General features: G+C 36.8%; 1 protein-coding gene across 7 annotated transcripts in view; it reads right to left on the reverse strand.

The window, feature by feature from the left end:
- CCDC171 (coiled-coil domain containing 171) overlaps window positions 1-26,686 on the reverse strand; it is a 332,100-nt gene that overhangs the window by 152,843 nt on the left and 152,571 nt on the right. For all 7 annotated transcript variants that reach the window (XM_043891112.1, XM_043891113.1, XM_043891115.1 and 4 more), the window contains one exon: window positions 24,817-25,002. In XM_043891112.1, the coding sequence (XP_043747047.1) occupies window positions 24,817-25,002 (186 nt within the window). The remainder of the gene's footprint in view (window positions 1-24,816; window positions 25,003-26,686) is intronic.

Here is a 26,686-nt window from a genome sequence, read left to right on the forward strand (position 1 = left end):
ATCTGTTAATTATGGATAATAATATTTATCTCAAAAATTATTTTAATAATAGGTGAAATATTATCTGCACATTACCTAGCAGAGTTCTGAGAAACTAATATCTAATTCAGCAACAAATGCTAATAAAATTTAAACAGTTCCTGAAACCACAGTCCACAAAGGATGTTTATAAAATTACAGAGAACCGCCTCCATAGTTAACAATAAAATAAACCACTGAGCAAATACAAGTTATAAGTTTATAAAAGTGCATTTTATAATACATAAAGTATCTTGAACCTAGTATCAATTCAATTAATCATAGAAGAAATTATTTAAAGAAAGTAAAGACTCTCATTTAACATGGCAAAAATCAACTTCAGTCATTATGTATTTTATGCGGCATAATATAAATGAGTATCATTTACAAAATTTCAAATAGTTTACATATACTTGAAAATGCTGACTTTCAGACTGAAATGTATATTTCAGACTAAAATTTAACTTCATTTAAGGACAGAGTGCCAAGAGATCAAATGCCAGTCACAACTGAATAAGGTCTAATTAGAGGAGAAAGAGATTTGACTTGTACATCACTTGAGAAGAGGTTTCAACATGCAAACGCCCACTGTAGACTTTTGGGGCCTTTCTATGGTGTTGCACAACTGAAAGCTTAAAAAATAAAATATTTTTAGATTTCAACTATAGTGAAAAGGAAATGGAGATCATAGGGATATTACATTAAGATAAAAAGTAAAGGCACCCGAAGGAAAATTCCTTGTAAGCAGAGCTTCTTCACAGAAAGTAAGACAAACAAAGAGGAGGCCAGGGCAGGGGACAAAAGAGAAATCAAACCCCAAATACTCAAACAGCCTCTAACTTGAAGGGACTTTAATATTGCAACAAAACCAGAGAAAGACAGAAACCAAGAAAAATCATACACACTGATATTTAGGCTACCAGGAAAAATATGATTTCAAACATTTTCTTAAAAGGCAGTTTTGTAGGCCTATTGATTCTTCTTGTGCATTTCAAGGTAAAGTAGTTACTTTGTAGTCGACTCAATAATGTAACAAAGATCTCTTAGGAATCTGGATTTAACAAGAACCCTCTCTATTTTTGAAAGAAAATCTAAAGACCAGTTAACAGCTCAAACTAACTGGAATAAATGGTATGCGAGTACATGTGCTTAGCATGCAATCTACTTATGCAATAATCCCATTCTTCTTCCAAAGCCTAAGTCAATAAATCTTTCCTACTGCACTGTAAATTCCAAGGTCATGGACAAAGATGTTTATTAGTATAATTACAATGTAGAAATAATACCATTAAGCCTCCAGTTCCAGGTTTCATAAGTTAATAGAAATAGAAGATTAAGAAAGTGTCAAGTGTGGTTTTACTTCTTAGACACTAAAAATACTCCTAGTGAGGTGCCTTTCTTTTACATGACCTAACTTCTAGTTTCATTTTCATTTGATCTTTGAAGCTGCTAATATATCTTAAAGTACTTACAAAATACAGTTCTGTGATCATAAAAATTAAGAGATGGCCTTAAGAAAAGTTGAGGGAGAGAGCCAAAATTGGTAAATGGCTCAAAGGAATTCATTTATGATATGATGAATCACTCAAATTTAAATAAATTCAACAAGGTCTCTATGTTCAATTTCTAAATACATAAGATTCTACATAATTCTTTATTTTTGTGGGGCTTGAAGGTTTATTTTATTTTTTCATTTTTTAAATTTATTCTTTAATTGAAGGATAATTGCTTTACAGAATTTTGTTGTTTTCTGTCAAGCATCAACATGAAGGAGTCTACATAATTTTAAACAGTGTTTTCAATCTATCTTTCTAGGACTGCAAAAATGCACAATACTAATTGATTCTTGATTGTCTTCCAATATCCAATGGCTTCATTTTCTACTCCCAATAAATAATAAGCAGAGAATCAGTAGTTCAGAGAGAAAAGTTTCTGATATCATGGCCAAAGACTTTAAGTACATGGTTTCATGTGAGAAAGAGAATAAAATTAAAGAAGAATATCTCCACCCTAGTGTCTACACTTTCTATTATAATGGACTTTATCGTCTTTAGAATTGATTGGAAAGATTTGGTAGTTGTTTGGGGGGTTGTTTCGTTTGGGGGGAAATCTCATTTTTTAAAATGCTTTCTGTCTAATAAAGCAGCAAACAATAGTACAGAACTTAAGAGAATAAATATCACTTTCTTCTGTCACTGGAATAACATATGAATTATAGACTATAGAGGTTGTTTACATACACCCTGTGTATAATGTATGTGAAACAGTTAAAGCTGAAGTAAATCTCAACAGGCCATCCAGATCTGGTTATCTTTCAAGTCTTACTTCTCAGAACTTTTCACCACAGACAACAATTCTTGTAAGAATATTTAGTTTAAACCAGATATTCACTTAATGTCTTAGTCACCTATGAAAGTATAAAAACTATTCCAAAGAGCATTCCAACAAGGGATTTTCTGTACCAGTTGTATCACTGCTCAAGGGCCAAAAACTTAGTCAAATCTCAGCAACACAACAGAATACCAACTTCTCTACCAAAGACGACAGATAAGTTTATTCTCCTTAATCTTCACATACTTCCCCACTCTCACTCATTCAGGAATAAGCTTTTCATATTTGCTACCATTATGACACAGAGCTCTTTCATAGAGTTTTAACATAGTTCTTATACATATACATAGTTTTAACATATATAGGATAAATCTCTTGTATAGCAAATTTTGCAGTCTTCTCAGTGAGAGGGAAAACACACGGTAAACAGATTAATAGCTATTTAACTTTTAGATAATTTAGACCTTAAAATTAGTAACTAACTTTCACGGTACCCTGTTTACCCAATCTCACATCCTCAGATCTTTCATCTCTTTCTTCTTATCTTCTCATTCTCTCTCATCTCTATGTATTTTCAGAATCACAGCCTTCCATTCAGACATACCTACGTGGTCTTCTTTTTTTTAAACTTCACTTTATCAGAATCTTCCTTCAGGTTATCATATATCATTTTTTCTTTTCGTCATTGTTAATTCCCCAAAAGTAAAAATCTGTATCTACTACATTCATTGTCCATTTACACAGCAAATGTAATAGAAGAGTAGGGATTTTTAAAGCCAACAAATCTAAATACAAATTCCTACTTTAATATTTACTTGCTAAGGAACTCTGGTCAAATTACTAACATCCCTGAGTTTTATTTTCCTAATCTGCAAAACAAGAAATCATGCTACCTATATAATGGGTTGCTATAAGCATTGAATGTGATAATATATTTGAAGTGTCTAGCAAAGAACCAGACACAATTATCACTCAATAGATAAAGTCTGAAGTCTGGTTTCTGGTTCCACCACTGTTGTAGCCAAGGCAGGACTCCATGTGTCGGTGTCCACCTTCCAGCCTCTTCCACATGCCAATCAAGAGGGAGAAAGCTCACTTATAAACTAAGGATATATAAATCCTGGTGAATCTTTCTTCAAATAAACAGAAGCTAATTTTCTGATATATTTTTAGAGAAGAGTAAAATAATCTTACAGACAGAAACAGTTTTACTGAAAACCTTAATTCTCTGACAACAAATGGCTTTTACACATATTATCATTCAGGCTTCTTTAGCACCTTCTATCTCTGTGCTGGCCCTGTCTACTCTGCACTATACGTAAGTGTACACTTACCTGTTCTCTCCCAATAAACTGAGATGTACCTGGGAACAGGAGCAGCTATTCATTGAAAAAAATTTTTCCTTTGAAAAATATCTTCTCTTAATGAGTTGCTACTTATAATCTAAGCCTAGGGCTTCCCTGCTAGCTCAATGTAAAGAATCTGCCTGCCAATGCAGGAGACACGGGTTCAATCCCTGATCCAGGAAGATTCTACATGCTCCAGAGCAACTACCACAACTACTGAGCCTGTGCTCTAAAGCCCAGGAGGCACAACTACTGAGCTCACGCGTTGCAACTACTGAAGCCCGTGCGTCCTAGGGCCTGGGCTCTGCAACAAGAGAAGCTACCTCAATGAGAAGCCTGTGCACTGCAACTACAGAGTTGCCCCTGCTCTCCACAACTAGAGAAAAGCCCGTGCAGGAAAGAAAACCCAGCACAGTCAAAAATAAATCAATAAAATTATTCTTTTTAAATCTAAGCCTATACAGAGATATTTTCAACACTGATTCAAACTTACTACACACTATTTCTGGGCATTTGACACCATTGGAAGTGTTTTCAATGAAACTATTCACATACAACTCATTTGAAAGTGAAAGTGTTAATCACTCAGTCCTATCCGACTCTTTGCAACCCCATGGGCTATAGTTCCCAAAAGGCTCCTCTGCCAGTGGAAATCTCCAGGCAAGAACATTGAAGTGGGCAGACATTCCCTTCTCCAGGGGATCTTCCCAACCTAGGGATCGAATCCCCTTTTTAGGTCCTGTTTTTCCATACCTCTTTTTCTTATTGCCTTCCAAATTTAGATCTCCCCTACAGGTGTCTGCTCTTCCTTTCAAATCTTCCAAGATATTTCATCTACTCCTTACCTCTTTCACCATACTTTACAACAACTACCAATTATATATTTCCTCAAATTTATGATCATTTTATTTCATCAATTATGATCAAATTAAATAAAACCAAAATGTGAAATCAAAATCTTTCTTGCATTCCCCAAACTGATCCCTCATCCTATCTCTTTACGGTAGAAATATTATTAATCTTACAAAGCAAAATATTAATTCATCCTTTATTCCTCTCCATTCTATAGCCTCTATATTCACTCTGTTAAGAAGCTCTACCATTAAAGATTTCTAATAAAGAAAAGTTCTCATCTCAGATTTTAAGTGGGTAATAAGAAATAACAAAGTTAGTCCTTTTCCCTCACTCTGGCCCAGAGAAAAGCAGATCATGTATGGAGAATTCTAACATTAATTGGTCAGGTATAGCTTACAAGGAGAAAAGCCTACTCAGCTACAACAATTTGGATATGTGAAACTAGAGGTTTCACAACTAGAGTATCACAAGATTTTTAAACCCAAAAGGTTTCTTCAATCTACAACAAAACTTAAGACACTCTCACCCAACTAGCTTAATCAGATTAAACATTCACACTAAACAAGGAGCAAGAAAGATAATATCAGACATATGCTAACTTTTAATGAGTATAAGCAAAGATATAGCATACTCCCAGGTATATAGGAACACATTTTCAAACTTAAATGAAATGAAATATTTCTATAGAAATACATAGTCAGGCAACTGATTCACGAAGGCTCAAAGTCCAGTTCAAAACGACATTTCCTCTCCCTGTGAAAACTCTGTTTTAGGAAAAAGTATCAATAAAAAACAATAAAAAGGGAGACTGGCTATCTATAGAAGAAAAATTTCAAAAGATATATATGAAAAGCAAAAACAGCTGGAAAAAAATGATTGCAGTAGAGGAAGCTTCAGCCTAGAGTCTAAGTGGAAGATGACTACAGCAAAGAGGGGAGGTGGTGCTCTACAAACTGAAAGAGACTCAAGATGTGAAAACGCAAGGTACAATACAGGGCAGGGGCAAGTCGGGGGGCAGAAGACAGAAATCAGGTGAAAGACGACAGTCAAAATAATCAACCACAGCCATATGCCCCTCCCCTAAACAGGCAGACTCCTCTGTATACAGACATCTACCAGCAAGGAAAACATAAATTCATTCCATAAAACAAACCAAAACCAAATAAGATTTGAGCTCTCGAAGAGAGAAAAAGGCAGCTAGGTAGGAGTGAGAGTTCCACAGAACAAAGACCAACATCTGCATTTGGGGGTCACCCAGCCTAACAGCCGGCTCACAGCCCATTCACTCTAAAGGAAAGCCAGCCAGCCATCAAGGCTTGTCTCTGTACAAAGAGCTCCTAATGAACTTCTTTTTCTTCATCTGTAAGTGTGAATGACCAAACAAGTCTTACCATAAATTTGAGAAAAGCCTAGGTTCCAGTTTCTAAGGCTACATAACAAATGACTCCAAACTGCAGTGGTGTAAAGCAATTTATTAGGCTCGTGCATTCTGGGATCAGGAAATAAAACAGGGCGCAGCAAGGACTGCAGGCTCTGCTCCTGATAACCGGGGCCTTGGCAGAAGGCTGCGGTGTGAAATCATCTGAAGGCTCATTCCCATGTCTGGCCGTGGCTGCTGGCTTCTTGAAGGAGAACTTGGCTGGAGCTGTTGGCTGAAAGCAGCCCTACATAGTATAGCACGTGACCCGGACCTCCTCAGAGAATGATGGCAAGATTCCAACGGAGAACGCTGAGAGAGCCCGGAGAGAGAGGACAGTGAGAGGCGAGAGTGACAGCCCAGGGCCGGGCTGCCTCCCGTGACCTGGGTCTGCAAGCCCTGCAGGGTCACTCTGCCCTCGTCACGCAGTTGTGTCCAACTCTTTATGACCCTGCAGACTGTACCCTCCCAGGCTCCTCTGTCCATGGACTTTTCCAGGCAAGAATACAGGGGATCTTCTTGACCCAAGGATCAAACACTCATCTCACACACCTCCTGCATTGGCAGGCAGATCCTTAACCACTGCACCACCTCGGAAGCCCCTTGTTCTACCCACAGGGACAGCCAAAAGCACCACACAACTTCAGACAGGGAAGCAGACTTCACTTCTTAATATGAGAGTAGAAAGTTCAGGAAGCATTTGTGGGACCAGAAATACCGCTGTGGTCATTTGGGAAAAACACAATCATCCACACCTCCAACATGAAAGAAAGAGCAATAGAAACAAATGGAAAAAAAAAAATATATATATATATATATATACACACACACACATGTAATAAAGAGCTCAGGAGAAAGAAATCTTAAAAAATTGTTTATTGCCTATTAAAATACACAATTTAAAAAAAAACACCAATTTAAGAAAATACAGAAACTATATTTCTAAAAAGATGGTACAAAAAGAGAACCAGGGAAATAAAGCAATTCTGAGAAATTAAAAATCTGATAGCAATATAAAATATTTAAATAGAAAAATTAAGACAAACTTATAGGCTGTGCCTGAATCTAAAATGTAACGAGAACATAGAAGATAAATTATAAGAACCACAAAGGATCAAGTCAGGATATTTGACTTCTGACAGACTAACAGATGTCCCAGAAAGAGAAAAGAGGAAAAAGCAGGAGGAAATGAGAATGTATTCTGAAGCATATATTGAGTATTATTGTACAGGGTAGAAATGTTACTGCTCTGAGGCTCACCATCTACCTCATTTCGGTACCCTCCTATCATCACTACTGAACTGAACTTCAAATAGTCTAAATTATAAACACTCAAGTTGAAGAAAAGTATTTGAAAGCTAAATAGCTGCAGATTAAGACACTTCTAGAATTATTCCAATTTCCATTTGTAGCTATTTTCACCAATTCTCTTTTTTAAAAAATCTCTCAGAGAGAGAAAATAAAATTCCCCAAACTCTGAAAGAAAATGTGTATCGGAAATAGAATAGACTAGGGTTGGGCAGACCCTGATTTCATATTCTGAGTCCAAAATCTACAAATATGTGACTCTTGGAAAATGTGTTCATAACTCTGATCCTTAGTTCATTTTATATTCATAATTTATATTTATGTATTCTATGTTATCTTTCCAGGTAACTGCAAAGATTACAAAAAATACGTACAAAGCATCTAATCCATAGGAGTTACAAGTGTGATTCAAAATCCTCATGGAAATCCAAAGGTGTGAGAGCCACATTCCCACTTGCCTACATCAGAGAAACATGCTCCGAACTAAAATTGGGATTGCCGCCCACCACCCACCACTGCCTAGTCTCATCTACTCCTTGTCTGTACTTCCAGTTACCAATTATGGGAATGAAGTTCTTAAGGCAGAAGGCTGTAGCAATATGAATTCTGCAAACATGAGGCAAATCAATGGGTCTTATTTCTAATCCTGTGAACTAGAAAAAATATTTTCATCTGAGATTCAATCAGTAAGTGGAAGAAGAAGAAAAGCTGGGGTGATTCCATTTCCCATGCTATGAGAGGAGACACTTGGGAGAATTACATTTAAAAAAGAGAAAAAGGAAGTTCTTCCAACTTTCCTCTAAGTATGTGGTGTGTGCGTTAGTCGCTCAGTCATGTCCAACTCTTTGCGACCGGTAGACTGTAGACCACCAGGCTCCTCTGTCCATGGGATTCTCCAGGCCAGAACAGTGGAGTGGATTGCCATTTCCTTCTCCAGGGGATCGTCCCAACCCAGGCACTGAACCCGGATCTCCCGCGTTGCAGGCAGATTCTTTACCATCTGAGGCACCCGGGAATCCATTAAGTATAGTAAATGAAATTGTGTACTAAGTTGCTTCAGTTGTGTCTGAATCTTTGTGACCTCATGGACTATAGCCCACCAGGCTCCTCTATCCATGGGATTCTCCAGGTAAGAATACTGGAGTGAGTTGCCATTTTCTCCTCCAGGGGCTCTTCCTGCCCAGAGTTAGAACCCACATCTCTTACATCTCCTGCATTGGCAGGCGGGTTTTTTTACCACTAGTGGGACCTCAGAAGGAAATGGATTTCCACAATCCAGTTCTGAGAAGCCAAGAGGAAAGGAAATATTTTAACAGCAGACTGGCCTCAAGTCTCAAAGCCACATGGATTAATGACCATCTCACAATAATACTGTGAGCCAAGATGGGATTCAAACAACGATTTGGCCACTAGGAGCTATCAGAGTCAACTTGTTATTGCAGTGGGCTTTTTTTTTTCAATTTTTTATTTTGTACTGGGGTATAGCTGACTAATAATATTGTGATAGTTTCAGGTGAGCAGAATTGAGGGGATAACTGATACATGTATATATTGTTATTTTAGTTGCTAAGTCATATCTGACTCTTTGCCACCCCAAAGACTATAACCCGTCAGGTTCCTCTATCCATGAGAATTCCCAGGCAAGAAACACTGGAGTGGGTTGCCATTTTCTTTTCCAGGGGATCTTCCTGACCCAGGGATCAAACCCGTGTCTCCTGCACTGGCAGGTGGGTTCTGTAACACTGGGCCACCTGGAAAGCCCCAGAGTAAATTAAAAGGAACCATTCCAGTCAAGGTGCAATGATGAGTCTGGGAATAAATAGTAAACAATCAGAAAGATACCTAACTGTACACAGATATTCATTTCTTAAAGAGTTTATATGACAGAAATCAGCCAGCTTCCTGCATGAACTTTGCTCTGTTCTACTATTTCAGTAAAAGATTTTACTTAATTGCAAAAAAAAAAATAGAAAAAAAAAGAAAATCTGTGAAATCTAGATCTTACTAAGGCACAGGCTTTGTAAATTCAGACCATAAGATCATGTGAATAAAAGTACTTGCCAAAACCCAGGGGCAGCACACACCTTCCAACTTAGGGTGAACCGACCTTAAGGGCAAAAAGTCAGTAGAAGACTGAACACGCAAATGACAAAGACCACACCCAAAACATGTCCTAGAACAGGTTTCTAACAATATACAGTCCTAAATACATTCAGATATACATACATGTATAGTTTATATATTTACATAGATAAGTAATATATAGAAGTAGAAATATATAACCATACACAAAATTGTTACATTGATAAACTGCATTTATATCTATTTAATATATATAACATACATAAAATATATAAATACACAATTAAATATATATGCAATTTACACATAAATGAAATATATACACACCTGAAGTGTTACAATTTATTTTTATAAAGTGTACAACTGTATAGTGCACACATGCATGCTCAAGTCACATCTGACTCTTTGTGATCTCATGGACTGCAGCCCGCCAGGCTCCTCTGTCCATGGGAATCTCTAGGCAAGCATACTGGAGTAGGTTGCCAAGCCCTCCTTCAGGGGATCTTCCCCTTCCAGGGATCAAACCCACGTCTCCTGCATCTAATGCATTGAAGGCAGATTCTTTACTCACTGAGACACCGGGTAAGCTCACAATTGTATAGTATATGTATGTATATACATATAACAGGTATGTGTATATATGTATATACACGAATATGAGTGAGAATAGAGAAGCCCATATAGTATTTTTTATATATTAAAATGGGACTTTTGAAATTAAATTGTACAATTTCTTCTTATAAAGCTCAAGAGAGAATTTTCTCTTCTATGTAGCCTAATTCAGAGTATGATTAAGAGGATTGATAAGGGAAAGTAAGATTCATTACTACTGAATTTTCCTTAAGTAGGCAACATACGACAGGTGACACGAATATGCATGTTTTCAAGTGTAGACGTAATAATGTCCGTTCAAAAACTAACTTAAGAATGGATTTGTGAAAAGGCAAATAATTTTTTACTCTGTCATGGAAAACAGTCTTATAATACACCAAAAAAACATACAGTACTTATCAACTTACCCATTAAATAGGTATGAAGCAAGCATTCTATATTTCTAAAATATATTAAAATTTTATGTTGTAACAAATTTGTAGGATAATTTATCAACAGTATACTCTTTAAACCTATTAATGTCCCAAAGAGAAGGCTTTCAAGCAATATTAATAAATGTATTCTGCTTCTCTATAAAGCAACTTCAGTATGTATATTGACAAATTCTCTGCAGATATGTTTCTTCATATATAAAATTTAAACAATAGTACTTATCTCTGAACATTTTGTAACTGTTAAATAAAATAATATGAAGTGCCTAACAATATATCTAACTGAAGTATATGCTCAGAAATGTTAGTTCTTCCTCTTTCCTAAAACTACGCTACAAATTGGAGAAGGAAACGGCAACCCACTCCAGTATTCTTGCCTGGAGAACCCCATGGACAGAGGAGCCTTGTGGGCTACAGTCCATGGGGTCGCAAGAGTCGGACATGACGTAGCAACTAAACCACCACCACCATTACCACACTACAAGTAGCAAATTACCTTCACACAGAACTATGTGACAAGAAACATCTGTGTGGGGGGAAATTCACTGTTCCTCTTTATGCTCAGTGCAAAACAAAACAATATATCATTTCTTATTTGCCAAACTGGCCAAGGTTCCTAGTTTTGATTTGCTGTTACTTCTGTTTTCACAATAATATGTACTGACACCCAAAGCCAATGAGGACGGGGCGAAGCAGATGCTCTTATACACCCTGTCAAACATATACACTCAACGTAAACATGGGTTCTGAAAAATATTCACATCTTTAAAGACACACACACCACTTTAAAAGAGGTATATCTTTTGAACCCAAAAAATCTGCATCTTGAGCTCTATCTTGAGAATACAATCAACTCCACAGTCAAAGAGTTAATTGTAAGATATACATATTAATTTTTAACAGTAAAAAATGGATATAATCTGAATATCCAACAACAGGAAAACATTTAAATACATTTAAGTACATTTACATGATGGAATATTACATGGCTTATTAAAATAATTGACAGCTTAAGTATCAATCTCATTCACCCAATTGCTGAAGATCATCCTTGATTCATCTCTTTCATACTTCACATACAAATCATCAGAAATTCTGTAAGTTTTACGGTCAAAATGCAAATAAGTCCATAATCTCACCACTCTTTACTCCTATCAGCCCCCTCAAGCCACTATCATCTCTGGTCTAAATTAAGTCTTAGCATCTAACTGGTCTCTGTTTCCATTTTTGCATAACCATTGTATATATTCCAATACATGCTTATATGATGCAAATATAAACAATGTCATTCTGCCCCTAAAAACATAATACAAAACTACATATATACCATACTTCCAGTTTTGTCAAAATATTCATAATGTTTATATATGGATGATGATGGGATTACAAAAAAATTATCTTTGTTTCTTCTGTGTTTTTAGTTTTTCTTACTGAGAGCATGTTTAATCAGAAAAGGCAAACTAAAATGACACTTGTAAAAAAATTTTACACAAAGTTGAACTGCATGATTCAAAGTATTTAAAGTAATATTTAAATATATAATCTATCCAAAGGTGATGGTGGTGGTGGTGGTGGTAGTGGTGGTTGTTAGGTCGTTAAGTCCTGTCCAACTCTTTGCAACCCCAAGGACTGTAGCCCGCCAGGCTCCTCTGTTTCTGGTATTTCCCAGGCAAAAATACTGGGGTGGGTTGCCATTTTCTTCTCCAAGTGAACTTCCCGATCCAGGGATTGAACCCACATCTCCTGCACTGCAGGTGGATTCTTTACCACTGAGCCACCAGGGAAGCCCAATCAAAGGTTGGCACTCACACTCAATTAAGAAGCATGATGGCGACTGCAGCCATGAAATTAAAAGACACTTGCCTTGGAGGAAAAGCTATGACAAATCCATACAGCGTATTAAAAAGCAGAGACATTACTTTGCCGACAAAGGTCTGTACAGTCAAAACTATGGTTTTTCCAGCAGTCATGTATGGATGTGAGAGTTGGAGCATAAAGAAGGCTGAGCACCAAAGAATTGATGCTTTTGAGCTGTGGTGTTGGAGAAGACTCTTGAGAGTCCCGTGGACTGCAATAGATCAAACCAGCCAATTCTAAAGGAAATCAGTCTTGAATATTCATTGGAAGGACTGATGCTGAAGCTAAAGCTTCAATACTTTGGCCCCCTGATGCAAAGAGCCAACTGACTGGAAAAGACCCTGAAACTGGGAAAGACTGAAGCCAGGAGGAGAAGAGGACAACAGTGGATGAGATGGTTGGATGGCATCACCAACTTGATGGACACGAATTTGAGCAAACTCTGGGAGATGGTGAAGGACAGGGAAGCCTGGCATGCTACAGTCCATGGGGTTGCAAAAAGTTGGACATGACTGAGTGACTGAGAAAAGTAACAAGAAAAAAAAAACAAAACAAGAAGCATAATGGGCTTCTCAGGTGACACTAGAGGTAAAGAACTCACCTGCCAATGCAGGAGATGTAAGAGACATGGGTTCAATCCCTGGGTTGGGAAGATCCCCTGGAGAAGGAAATGGCAACCCACTCCAGGATTCTCGCCTGGAGAATCCATGGACATAGGAACCTGAAGGGCCATGGTCCATAAGATTGCAAAGAGTCAGATACAAACAAAGTGACAGAACATGCATGAAGAAGCATGATAATTACTATTCATAAAGGACAAATATACATGGAAAAAAGTGTCTTAAAATTATATATGAGAATCTATACTTTGAAAAAAAGGAAAATATCACAATAAATTTAAAAGAAAATGTATTTTATTTTATATGCATTTTTCTGTTGTGCCCAGACTAACATAAATGGGGAAAAAAATCTTTGTCAATCTTCTAGCCTCTAGCCTGAGTCTTCTGCTAAATTATTATTTTTTAAAAAATTATCTGAGAGCTTTTGTTTTCTTAATTCTTTTTTCTCTGACCTTGAAATATAATTGACTACCCTATAGGTCTCAATGGTATAAGTCATTAGAAAGATAAAAAATACATATATGGGATTAAAGTTAAAAATGATAAGACTTTTAAATTAAGTAATGATGCTAATAATCCTACTTTATGAAAATGGTTACATGATAGATGTTAATTATTATTATAATCATGGTTCATCAACTAAAAAATGTTTAAATTTTTTAAAGTAAATTAATTTGAGGGCTCTTTTGTGTAAAAGATTACTAGAGAAAATTTGGCTATTTATTCAAAATTAAGTAAATAAATGACTTCATTGCAACATTCACATTCTGTAACTGCAGAGTATTGCAAATAATATTAATACTATAAAGGTTAGGCTACTATTAAATAAAAAGAAGGCAAATATTCATAAAATGTGACCTTTTGCCACAATTACTCCAAAATATCTTCGCCAATTATTTCCTGTGAAATCTGAAAAGCATACCCTTTTTTCTTCTTACTTCTTTCCTAGCCAGAGTGTAAGCATAATTAAGTTTTGAGATAGGAAAATAATAAAGCACAGAGTTCATTTTCTGCTAAAAAAGAGACATGAACAAGGTAAAGGCAAAACAGCTGCAAGAAGGCAGAGGATGAAACAGGGTGCGGGGAAGAGGCACAAGCCTGGAGACCCTGTGAGGCTGCTCAGCTCTGAGAGAGGAAACAGGGCAGCCGGAGTCAGCAGAGGATGGAACGTGAGGATGAAGGGCACACAGGAACAGGAGTTGGGTCAGACAAAGGAGCTAGTATATGAGGGATCTGCCGTGAATAAAGGAATACCTCAAGTGCAAAGAGGAATACCACAAATGCCAATACCATAGCATTCTCAAGGCCTTCCATTTTCCTAATCAGTTCTATCAGTTACAGAGAAATATTGACAAACAAAGCATCTGAAATAGCCCATTGGTCTCCCCAAATAATACTGACCAGGTTGGGACCAGTTACAGGTATCAGTATTATTTGGGGAGACCAATGGGCTATTTCAGATGCTTTGTTTTTCAATATTTCTCTGTAATTGACAGAATTGATTAACACTAGGAATATTATCCTTTTTCAAAGGAATACCTCAAGTGCAGAGGAATAGCACAAATGCCAATACCACGGCATTCTCAAGGCCTTCCATTCATTGAAACTGCAAATCACAGGTCCCTATCCTAAAATGAATTATACAGACCAATTATTCCACTGTATATGCAGATGCAAATAGTAGTTCTACCATGTGACTAAATTCAATAAAAAATTTATTGAGTTTAGGGTATGTACCAGAACTAGATCTATCATGGCCTTGCCAGGAATTCAGCCTTCTTCTTCAAATCTATAATATCTTAAAAACTGATAAAAATCTAATGCTCATCATAGATGAATAACTAAATAAATGCAACTTATTTACAGTATGGAATTCTGTGCATCAATTAAAATGATATATGAATAGACCATTTAAGCTTTATTGTTTAAGACTCAAAGAGTAAAAGATTATTTTAGTCGAGATTCCCCTAGAGTATAAGGAGATCAAACTAGTCAATCCTAAAGGAAATCAACCCTGAGTATTCATTGGAAGGACTGATGCTGAAGCTGAAGCTCCAATATTTTGGCCACCTGATGTGAAGAGCTGTCTCATTGGAAAAGACCCTGATGCCGGGAAGTATTGAGGGCAAGAGGAAAAGAGGGTGAGAGAGGATGAAATGGCTGAATGGCATCACAACTCAATGGACATGAATGTGAGCAAACCCCGGGAGATGGTGCGGGACACGGAAGCCTGCTCTGCTCCTGTCCATAGTGCTGCAGAGTCAGATATGAATTAGTGACTGAACAACAATTTTAGTCTCGGCAACACTTGGTAAGTTTTTAACTTGTTTACTTCTAGTCAGTGCCATGCACCAATAAATACAAGGTTCTTTCTTGGAGATGATCCTCACCAGTGGTGAGGTCTTCCAGTGGTGCCCACTGGTATAGTGTGTGGGCTGTGTTGCGCTTAGTCACTCAGTCATGTCCAACTCTTTGCCACCCCATGGACCACAGCCCGCCAGGCTCCTCCATCCATGGGGATTCTCCAGGCAAGACTACTGGAGTGGGTTGCCATGCCCTCCTCCAGGGGATCTTCCCAACCCAGGGATCAAACCTGGGTCTCCCATTGCAGGCAGATTCTTTACCAGCTGAGCTACCAGGGAAGCTCACCTGAACTTAATGGTGGTTATCTTGAAGCCATCTAAGGTAGCAGGTTAGAGTAAGAACGCATACCCCAATTTTCTTTGCCATGGGCTTGAGTCATACCAGCTCCTTTTGGCCCCAGATTTTGACTCTCTCTCTCTCTCTGCCCTTTCATTTATATTCATAAGCCAAATAATTCTTTCCTGAGTTCCCTTCTTTCTTATAATACCTTGTTCAAAGCAGAATGTCGAAGCCAACATACATCAACCACCTTCCCTAGAACTACAGGGGAAGTTAGCTTCCTAAATTATCACAAGTGTAGCTTTATCAAATGTTTTGCCACGGCTTACCTGAATTTCCATCTTTCCACTCCTGATACCAATTTCCACACCACAAACTTCCTGACCTCTCTGCCAGTGCCTCATCCTTTAGGTACTGTCACAGCAGCAACCCATTTTAAGGTACACTTTTCTGTACTAGGTCTTAAAGTATTGTAACCACAGGTCAGCTCTCTCATTGAAGTAACAATGTTTTCTGTCAATCATTCTTTCACCTACTCCATTAATACCAACAGTCTACCAATAACCAGAATCTGCGTTCTATTAAACATAAAAACACATAAGGCAGGATCCTGGATAAAATGCTTCATTTAAGTAGTTACTATATTTAAACAAAAGCTTAGTCATTGAAAAAAAATACATTAGAAATGTAGCTTTTGTTATTTTACAGACTACCCATATTATATAAAGGTTACCTAGAAAACTTGCTCAGAAGGGTAGTAGCACTAAAGGTACTATAGGCCAGGTCAACAATATAAAATATCTCAGGAAGGGACTGGGGAATAAGGAAAAAATAAACAAATCTTTAATTTGCTTTTTTCCATACTGTTTCCCATATTCATTTGTCTATAGTTCCCAATAAGAGAGAGATGTGTTATTATTTAACTATAGTTTCTATCTTCAGAGTATGCTCCCTTCACTGACTTCAGAGTTCTTAGAGAGTTTACAACTATTAAAGTAGTACTATTAATTCAATCGGCAATAGAGCTTATCTTTCCTAAGCTGTTTGGCTCTAAAATGTTTCTGCCTAAAGGAAAGAATATTACAGTGAAGTGTCCATTTCCATGTCTACTGGGTCTGTGACAGGCCCAGACGCACCTGTCCTCCACACCAGCGCTGTCCAATAGATCTTTCTGTCATAGGTGCTTTCTGTATCCGTGCTGCTAATACGGCAGCCGCTAGACACAGGAGGCTACTCCATACTCGAAATGCAGATAGAGTGACTGAGGAACTGAATTCTTAATTTTAATTAATTTAAGTAGATACATGTGGCTAGCGGCTACCATGTCAGTACAGCTCTAATGCTGGACTCAATTACATACACTGGAAATACTACACACTGATAATACATTTATGCTGATTCTCTGCTGTATGCAACTGGTTCATAGCTTTTATCTCACTCCAATATCTACTCTACAGATTTGGGTAACTTGAAAGATAATATGGGCAACACATCTATAAATATGATCTCTCATTTTTTTCTTCACCCCTCTTCATGTCCTCTACTTAATCCCATTCCATACTCAAACTCTGAACCTTTTATCCCATAATTTGTTCTGCATCCAAAAGCACTGATTCAGGTATCCTGATTTATGATATCAAACAAATATCCTTTCCCATTTACTGTTTAACCTAATGATCAGTCTCAAAGGAGCCCTCCAATTATATTTTTACCTAGCACATTGGTCATATTTCTGTTGTTGATTTATCTCCCTACCCTTTACAATAACTATTTCAAATCTTCTCTGCTCTTCAACTATTCTCCTCCTCCAAATTCCCTTTATTCAATAGGTATGAATCTGCCTCCTCCACAAGGAAAAAAGAAACATCAATGAGAAAGTTTACCCTCTAATGCCCTCATCTAATACTCTTTTTCTACATATATAATAGGGAGTGTCCCTCCTATTTAAAGCCAATCCTCCACTTTACTCTGGCCCTTATCTTTCCCAGGTCGTCTCAAGAACTTTACACCAGAGGTTCTCAGACTGAGGGTCCCCTTATGGCTACCCTTATACTTTCCAATAACAAACACATCCACTGTACAAAATACTAAAGAAAGTTCTTAAAGCAGAAGTAAAATAATACTAGATGAAAATGTAAGACTTATAAAAAGGAAATAAAGTTCAATTATGGTAAATATGTGGGCACTGGAACAACCCAACATCTATTCAGCTCTTACATGAAATCATATATAAGAATTAACTCACAGTGAATCATAGACCTAAAAGTAAAAGCTTAGAGCATGAATTGGCTAAAGGAAAATAAAGGCAAAAGTCTTTCTGCATCACAGAAGGAAACATTTCTTAGGTAAAAGACAAAAATTAACCGTAACATTAAAAATTTTTCAAAATTTAAAACAACTTCTACTTGAACGACACTGTTAAGAAAATGAAAAGGCAAATCACAGAATGGAAGATAATATTCTCAATATGCATCCAACAGAGGACGTGTATACAGAAAACAGAAAGAATTCTACTTTGGAATGGAATAAGAAAACAAAAACCCCAAAGCTTATAATATCAAATGTTCTGAACATATATTTCACAAAGAAGACATTCCTTTGGGACCCCATGGACTGTAGCCTGCCAGACTCCTCTGTTCATGGAATTCTCCAGGCAAGAATACTGGAGTGAGTTGCCATTTCCTTCTCCAGGGGGACTACGTGACCCAGGGATCAAACCGGGGCCTCCTGCATTACAAGTAGATTGTTTACCATCTGAGCCATCAGGGAGGCCCCAAAGAAGACATATGAATGACTACTTATAATAAGTATACTAAAAGATGCTTAACATCATTAGTCATCAGTGAAATGCAAAATCAAATCAAGAAAGATACCACTACACACTCACAAGAACAGAGAAAAAGACTGACAGTGCCAAGTATTCACCAGGGTATGAAGCCAATGGAACTCATAGTCCAAGGTCATTGGAAATGCAAACTCATGCAGCCTCTTTGGAAAAAGACCTTGGCAATTTCTTAAAATTTTAAATGTACTCTTATGATATGACCCAGAATTTCCACTCCTGGGTATTACCCAGGAGTAGTCAAAACATGTATCCACATAGGCATTTGTACAGGAATGTTCTTAGCAGCTTTATTCATAATGGCCCTAAATGAAAACAAACTAAATGCCTATCAATAGGAGAATGGATAAATAAATTGCTGTATACCCACATAATGGAATACTACTCAACAGTACAAAGAAACAACACAGATGAATTTCAAAATGTTACATCAAATGAAAGGAGTCAGACACAAAGAATACGTACTGTCTGACTCCATTTATGTTAAGCTCTAGTAAAAAACAAATCTAATCTAGAGTGATACTGGTACGTGGCTGCCAGGCTATAGCAGGAAGAGTGTTTAAAAAAAAGGGAATTGAGTGCAAAAGAGTACAACAGAAATTTGGGGGATAAAAAATTTCTATTGTCTTGACTCTGGTGGTACTTACACATATGTATACATTTGTCAAAATACACTGAACCATGCATATTTTTTCCTCAACTAACTTTTAATCCACTAGTATCTTTTCCCCAATGTTCAAATCATTTGCTGAGTTTTTAATTTCAATGACTATATTTTCATTTCTTGCCTTATATTTACCCATATCTTACTTCTAAAAGCATTTAAAAAACACTTAAACATCTGTCAATACTTTAAGTATTTCTACAACCTCAGATGTAAATTTTCTCATTTGATATACAACTCATTTCTTTACGTGGTTTGTAATGCTGAATTTTCCATAAAAGTCTTTTGTATGTTCTGTGAGTTACAGAAGTATCCTTGCTGAATATTTTGCTTACTTCTAAAACATCACACTGGTTCTACAAGAATTGGACCATTTTAAAGATAATTCCTCAGTTAAATAGTCCTTGGACATAAAAGTAGGATATACTAAGACCCTACATCCAGCCTGGGATACTAGTTTCTTTGTGACTTCTCTGCTACCCCACATCCAGAAGTGAAGTGTGAGTCTCTCAGTCATGTCCAACTCTTTGTAACTCCATGGACTGTAGCCTGTCAGGCTCCTCTGACCATGGGATTTTCCCAAGCAAGAATACTGGAGTGGGTTGCCATTCCCTTCTCCAGGGGATCTTCCTAATCCAGGGATTGAACCTGGGTCTCCTGCATTGCAGGCAAATTCTTTAACATCTGAGCCACCAGGGAAGTCATATCCAGAGTAAAAATCAAATTCCCTGTAGCTAGTAGGAAGGGGCTTTCCAGGCTGCATTTTCCTAGAAGGGCAGCCTCTCCAGACCCTATGGTTCTCGTGGGTAGCTCTTTTTTAGTCCACAGGGCTTGAAGCCTAGGTTTCCCTAACACTATGACTATCAACCTCAGTCTCCAGCTAGGTTTGCACATCCCAATGAGCCATTTAGACTTCACCTCCTCTTACCATTTGCTTTTGGATATCTTCTTTATTTCCAGTACGTGAACATTTTTCTCACTTTGTTTTAAGCTTGGTTATATATCCCATAATTCATTTGTTATATTCTATCCAAAAGTTTCTACTCCAGATGTTTGGAGTAAGAAACCTTTCAAGATAGTGAAGCCCTGATACCAAAAAGTGTAAAGGACAGTATGAGAGAGAAAAATTACAAGGTGATCATGATCACGGCACAAAGACTGAAAAGTCCTAGGTTAAAAACCTTAAACTGAGTGTAGCAAAGTAGTTAAAAAAAAAATCATCACAACCAACTTGCGTTTACCTCAGGAATGCAAGGCTGTTTTAACATTAGAATACTTAATGTAATTCAGGGGTCAGTACACAAGAAATACTTTAGCCTCTGTATGCCACATATAGTCTCTCACTTATTCTTCTTTGGTTTTGTTTAATTTTTCATCGTTTATGAACCTTTAAACAGGTAAAAGCAATTCACAGCTCACAAACTATACAAACACAGGCTGTAGGCCAGAGTTTGCCAATTCCTGATATATTTCAACTTGCTAAGAGAGTAACAGAGAAAAATCATGACTATCGCAGACTTCCCTGGTGGCTCAATCAGTTAAGAATCCACCTGCAGTGTAGGTGACCAAGGTTCGATCCCTGGGTCAGGAAGACCCTCCCTCCACCCCACCATCCCCTGAGAAGGAAATGGCAACCCACTCCAGTATTATTGCCTGGGAAATCCCAGGGTCAGAGATCCTGGCAGAGCACAGTCCATGGGGTCACATGAGTCAGACACAACTTAGTGATTAAATCAATCAACCAACATTGCACTCCACAGATGCATAAAATATATTCATAATATCCAACGTCCATTCATGATTTTTAAAATTATCCATGATCTAGGAAGGTAACTCCTTTAACCTGATAAGGATTATCAACTTAGAGCAATTCATAGCAACTTATATCAAACTTACTTCTTAATGAAGAAATTTAAGAAATAATTCTTAAAATTGCCTTTATTTCTCCTCAACATTGTATCCCAGCCATTGCAGTAAGGAAGAGAAAATAAAGGATTAAAGTTTGGAACAGAGAAACAAAACTGGTACTACAGAACAAATAATATGATGATCTACATAGAAAATCCTTTCTGGAAAGTACAGATAAAGTATTGGGACTTCCCTGGTGGCTCAGATGGTCAAGAATCTGCCTGCAATGCAGGAGACCCAGGTTCGATCCCTGGGTTTAGAAGATCACCTGGAGAAGGAAATGGCAACCCACTCCAGTAATCTCGCCTGGAGAATCCCACAGACAGAGAAGCCTAGCAGGCCACAGTCCATGAAGTCACAGAGTCAAATATGACTGAGTGACTAACACACACTACATAGAAATTCTTTCTGGGAAGTACAGACAAAGTATTAATAGAATTTACAAAGTTATTTAGCAATGTGGCTGAGAGTAAGACTAATGTATCTATTTATTTAAGAGCCAGTTACTTGGTTGAGTTTAGTCTGTGGAAGCTCTTGAAAAAAACTAAATTAGGCAAGCTTTCTTCTAGAGGAAGTTTTATCTCGGTTTCTACTTAGACATTACTGACCTGAGATTATCCCATTCAGGTTATTAGGCAATTCCTTAATGTGGGAATCAAGGATTCACAGTCCAGCTGCTTGTGGGAGTCTAAATCTTTGTCTCCTATTTCCAGCACTAGGGAAGAAGGAAATGGCAATCCACTCCAGTATTCTTGTCTAGAGAATCCCATGGACAGAGGAGCCTGGCAGGCTAACAGTTCATGGGATCGCAAGAGTCGGACAGGACTTGCTAACTTTCTTTTCAGCACTAGTTTTGGAATCTACCTGCAGGGTAAGCCCAGAAACCATTCACACTGCCAACTCTGATTTCTGCCCTCTGGGCTTTGTTGGAGTTTGGTATTTGTCCCGGGAGATTTCCATTACTCTTTAGTGCACTGCTATAATAAAGTATTTTATCCCAAATCTAGCTGTATCATGAAGGAAGGCCATTCTGAGCACCAAGCCCAAAGTATGATTTATAAAAACTTTAATCATTTTTCTTTCTATAATAAACAAAATGGCAAAATGTAAACAGTGGTGTTATTAGATGGTAAGTTATGAGTGACTTGTTTTCTGTATTTTCCATATCTTCTATTCATGGTCTTATTTTGTTTTTATAAAGAAGCAGCAGCAATAGTTTATTTTTTAAAAGAAGTTTTATATACAGGACACACAAAAAACCTATTTAAGTGTTATTGGAAAGCACAAATGAATATTTATCAAGCATAAACTTACTTTTCAAACAGTATCTTAATTCTCATAAAAATTCCATAACTTTAGTATCATTATCCATAATTTTGCAGAAGAGGAAACTGAGGCTCAAAAAGCCTAAATTATTTGCCAAAGTGACAGTACTGGGATTTGAAATTGAAAATACTTGTTCCAAGGCCAGCACTTTTTCCACTGAACCATTCTGCCTCCCACAAGAGAGCATTTTCACATTACCACCTGCTAGTTCTAATTAAGAGACGGTAATTAAACAATTCTCCACTCCTGACAATAATACTTCAGTTCAGTTCAGTTCAGTTCAGTCGCTCAGTCGTGTCCGACTCTTTGTGACCCCATGAATCACAGCACACCAGGCCTCCCTGTCCATCACTGACTCCCGGAGTTCACCCAAACTCATGTCCATCGAGTCGGTGATTCCATCCAGCCATCTTATCCTCGGTCGTCCCCTTCTCCTCCTAATATTTAAGCTACCGGTATTTTAAAGAAATTAATATCAACAGCTTTTTACCTGCTGGAAGATACGCTACCTTATATAATTTATATATGTTTATACCTTATATAATTCATAATATATAAAAATATAAATTATAGTATAATTAATATAATTATATAATTAATAATATATATTATATTAAAATATAAATTATAATTATAAATTATATAAGGTATAGTATATAAGGTATAAATATAAATTATAGATATATAAGGCATAAATATATATAAATTATATAAGGTATAGTATACAATTATAGTATAGTATATAATTATAATCATATAATTATAAGCTATTTCAAAAAGAAAAGGTTCCAATATGAGTTAAATGCTTTTTCAAAGCATGGCTAATCACTTTATCTATTAATGGGATACAGAACATAAAAATGTTGTTAAGTGGCCAATATACTTATAAAAACATTCAACTTGATGAGTAATTAAAGAAATATAATTCTAGTAACAATGTTACATTGATCAAATTGACAAAAAAATGCTTTAACAGTATCAGTAACAGCCAGCTTGAGTAAAAAGTGAAATTTACATTCATTTTAGGAGAGAATGTTAAAAGTTTGCTGTAAGCCAATTGATAATATTTACAATTTAAAATATATGTCATTGTGTGTGTGTGTGTTAGTCACTCTGTCATGTCCAACTCTTTGCAATCCCATGGACTGTAGCCCACCAGGCTGCTCTGTCCATGGAATTCTCCAAGCAAGAATCCTGGAGTAAGTTGCCATTTCCTTCTCCAATATGTCATTGTAGACCTGGTAATTCTTTACCTAGGAATTAATACTAAGGAAATAATCACAATATGTGTAAGAAGATTTAGCTGCAGGCTTGCTTATCTTAGAATTACTTATAATGGCAAAAAAGAAAAAAATATAAAGAATAGGGAACTGAAATTAGGTTAATGATTTTTAATAATTTTTTTAAAAAAACTACCAGTTTCAATATTTATGGGCCAGGAGATCCTGAGCAAGTCCACTGAACTCTTTCAATTTCATCAAAAAGATGGTAACAATAACAGTACCAATTTCACAGGAGGTAGTTTAAGAATGAAACAAAATGATTCAGAGACCACAATATAAAAAATTTTAAAAAAAGAGACCACAATATAGAGACCACAGTACAGAGCCTAGCATGAGTATGCTGCCTATCAGTAATACAGTCAATGTAAGGAAGATGGATGCAAAATCTGAATCCCTAGGTCTATAACTTACTAATCATTGTGCAAATTATGTGTCTCCTTGTATCTCAGTTTTCTTATCTACAAAATGAGAATAATCCCATTAAGGATTGTGAGTTCTCAACAAATTTTGCCTATTTTATTTTTAGCATTCATATTAGTAGTTAACTGTTAGAATAAAAATATATTAATTTTATAATTAATTATACACCCACTCTGAGTTGCTTACTGTATTTAGGTATGATTATGATATATAATACCTACTGTGTAGGCTGTGTTACATTATGTTGGTTTTCCTGGAATTAGTTGTTCTATTCCAGTGTATATAATCTCACTAGTGAAAATTTCACAAATAATATAATCATAAACTAAAATTCTATTACAATTTACAGGTAACATTTCCAAGAAATATAACAGTTCTAAACCCATTAATGAAGTTTTCCAAGTGACAATTATTTTAGTAAAACTTCTTTTTTCCCTTCTAAACACCTTTCCCACCAACAAATGACAAGGAGAACAACTCTTTCTAATCTCCTCAAACACAGCCTTAATATAAGATTCAGAGAGACTCAAAACCTTTCAAATCCAAAAGACACATGGATTTTCAATGTTTGGAGGGCATAAAACAAGAAAAAGAACTAAAGAAAGGAGAAAATAAGGAAGATAAATTAAAGAATAAAATTATTACTGGAAAAAAAACTCTACTTCGTTCCCAACTAACAAAGTCTACTTCTACATTTTCAATACAAGTTTGGAATTAAAGTCCCAAAGCCACGTCTCATTTCATCCTTATAAGCTCACATAGAATAAAATTTTGTATCTTGGGATCACTTCCCTATTCAAGAGATATACGTGATTCCGGAAGGAAGGGACTCCTGCAAGGGGTGTTTTCCTACCTTAACAGCTTCTCCAAGAGTTTGGTTTTTGTCAGCTTCCTCACTGGAATGTAATTCAAGTCTATAATTCAATTCCTGTAGTTGCTGTGCCTGCTCATTCAGTAGCATCTGAGCCTGCTGTTCCCGAAGTAATGCGTTATTCAGTTCTTCACATGCACTTTCAAACTTCTCATGGGTGATCAATTTCTGAAAAAAAGAAAAAACATTTAACCATAAGTTAACTGCAGTATTGTTTATTTAATATTCAGTACTCTGTTTCCTAACATAAGGAGAATACAAACATCTCTAAATGTCTGACACATGACAAAAGTACAATTCATTTTTCTTAATTTCCTAAATCAAGATAAAAACCATCACTCAGGGTTTTTTTTTTTTTTCATTTTATTTATTTATTTATTTTTTCATTTATTTTTATTAGTTGGAGGCTAATTATTTTACAATATTGTAGTGCTTTTTGTCATACATTGACATGAATCAGCCATGGATTTACAAGCATTCCCCATCCCGATCCCCCCTCCCACCTCCCTCTCCACCCGATTCCTCTGGGTCTTCCCAGTGCACCAGGCCCGAGCACTTGTCTCATGCATCCAGCCTGGGCTGGTGATCTGTTTCACCCTAGATGATATACATGTTTCGATGCTGTTCTCTCGAAACATCCGACCCTCGCCTTCTCCCACAGCATCACTCAGGTTTTTAAAGCACAACAACTATACTGCCAAAGTTATCATTTTTAGTCCAATAAAATTTCAGTAAGAACTGATGCCGAAGCTGAAGCCCCAATACTTGGGCCACCTAATGCAAAGAGCCAGCTCATTGCAAAAGACCCTGATGCTGGGAAAGATTGAGGGCAGGAGGAGAAGCGGGCAACAGAGGATGAGATGGTTGGATAGCATCACCAAACTCTGGGAGATAGTGAAGGACAGAGAAGCCTGGGGTGCTGCAGTCCATGGGGTCACAAAGAGATATGACTTAGCAACTGAACAACAACAGGCATTTCAAGTTTTAAGTAAATCCATAACGCTCGGTTTAAATCTGGATACAAGAGCACTTTTTATAAAGATAATGATTGTGAAAATTAAAGCTTTTAACAAGTTCCTATGCTTTTAAAATATTACCTAAAAGTCTATGTTCAAAAAAAAAGTCTGTGTTCATTTTATGCTACCATTCAGGTTTCCCTGGTCAAACTACCCTCTCTTGGGAAGAGTCCTTACCACACCATACCTCTCTGACTCGCACCACTACTCACATTATCAAACCATCTGCTTGTATTTTCTTCAACACCAGTATCATTATCTAAATTCATCTCATATAGTTATTTACTTTTTTATTGCCTGTCCACAACCTTCCACCAACCACACATTTAAGGACCTGAGCTCCAAGGGGCACAGACCTCCTTTAGCTTGCCCACCCACCACACAAAGGAGAGTCTGGCATTCAGTAGGTATCTGTTGAATAAAAGAAGATGAATTCATTATAAACACCGGCCAATAAAAATCTGCACTGTAATATACAATACAGCATTTACAATCTTATGACTGCTCTGGAATCACTGACAGGTCTAGACAGAGGTCATCCCTTAAGGGGTATGGAATTGAGGGCAGGACATACTTGCATTATCTCTTGTGCACAACATGTAAACAAATGAAAACTAGTTACAACAAATGGCAAGAGACATCGTAATCCTGAAGTACAAAGAACAGAAATGTTTCACAAATGATGGGTAACCTGAGAAATATGTAGAAAACTGAAAGAAACCATGCAGGTCTCTTAATCACACTGCATATATACATCTATTTAATACTGATAACTTCCATTGTTCAGTTGAAAAGAATTTAAAGTGTCAACTTTCTAACATTCCTCTATTCCCTAT

Source organism: Cervus elaphus, chromosome 29, assembly GCF_910594005.1.
Source record: "Cervus elaphus chromosome 29, mCerEla1.1, whole genome shotgun sequence".
NCBI classification, from domain to species: Eukaryota; Metazoa; Chordata; class Mammalia; order Artiodactyla; family Cervidae; genus Cervus; species Cervus elaphus.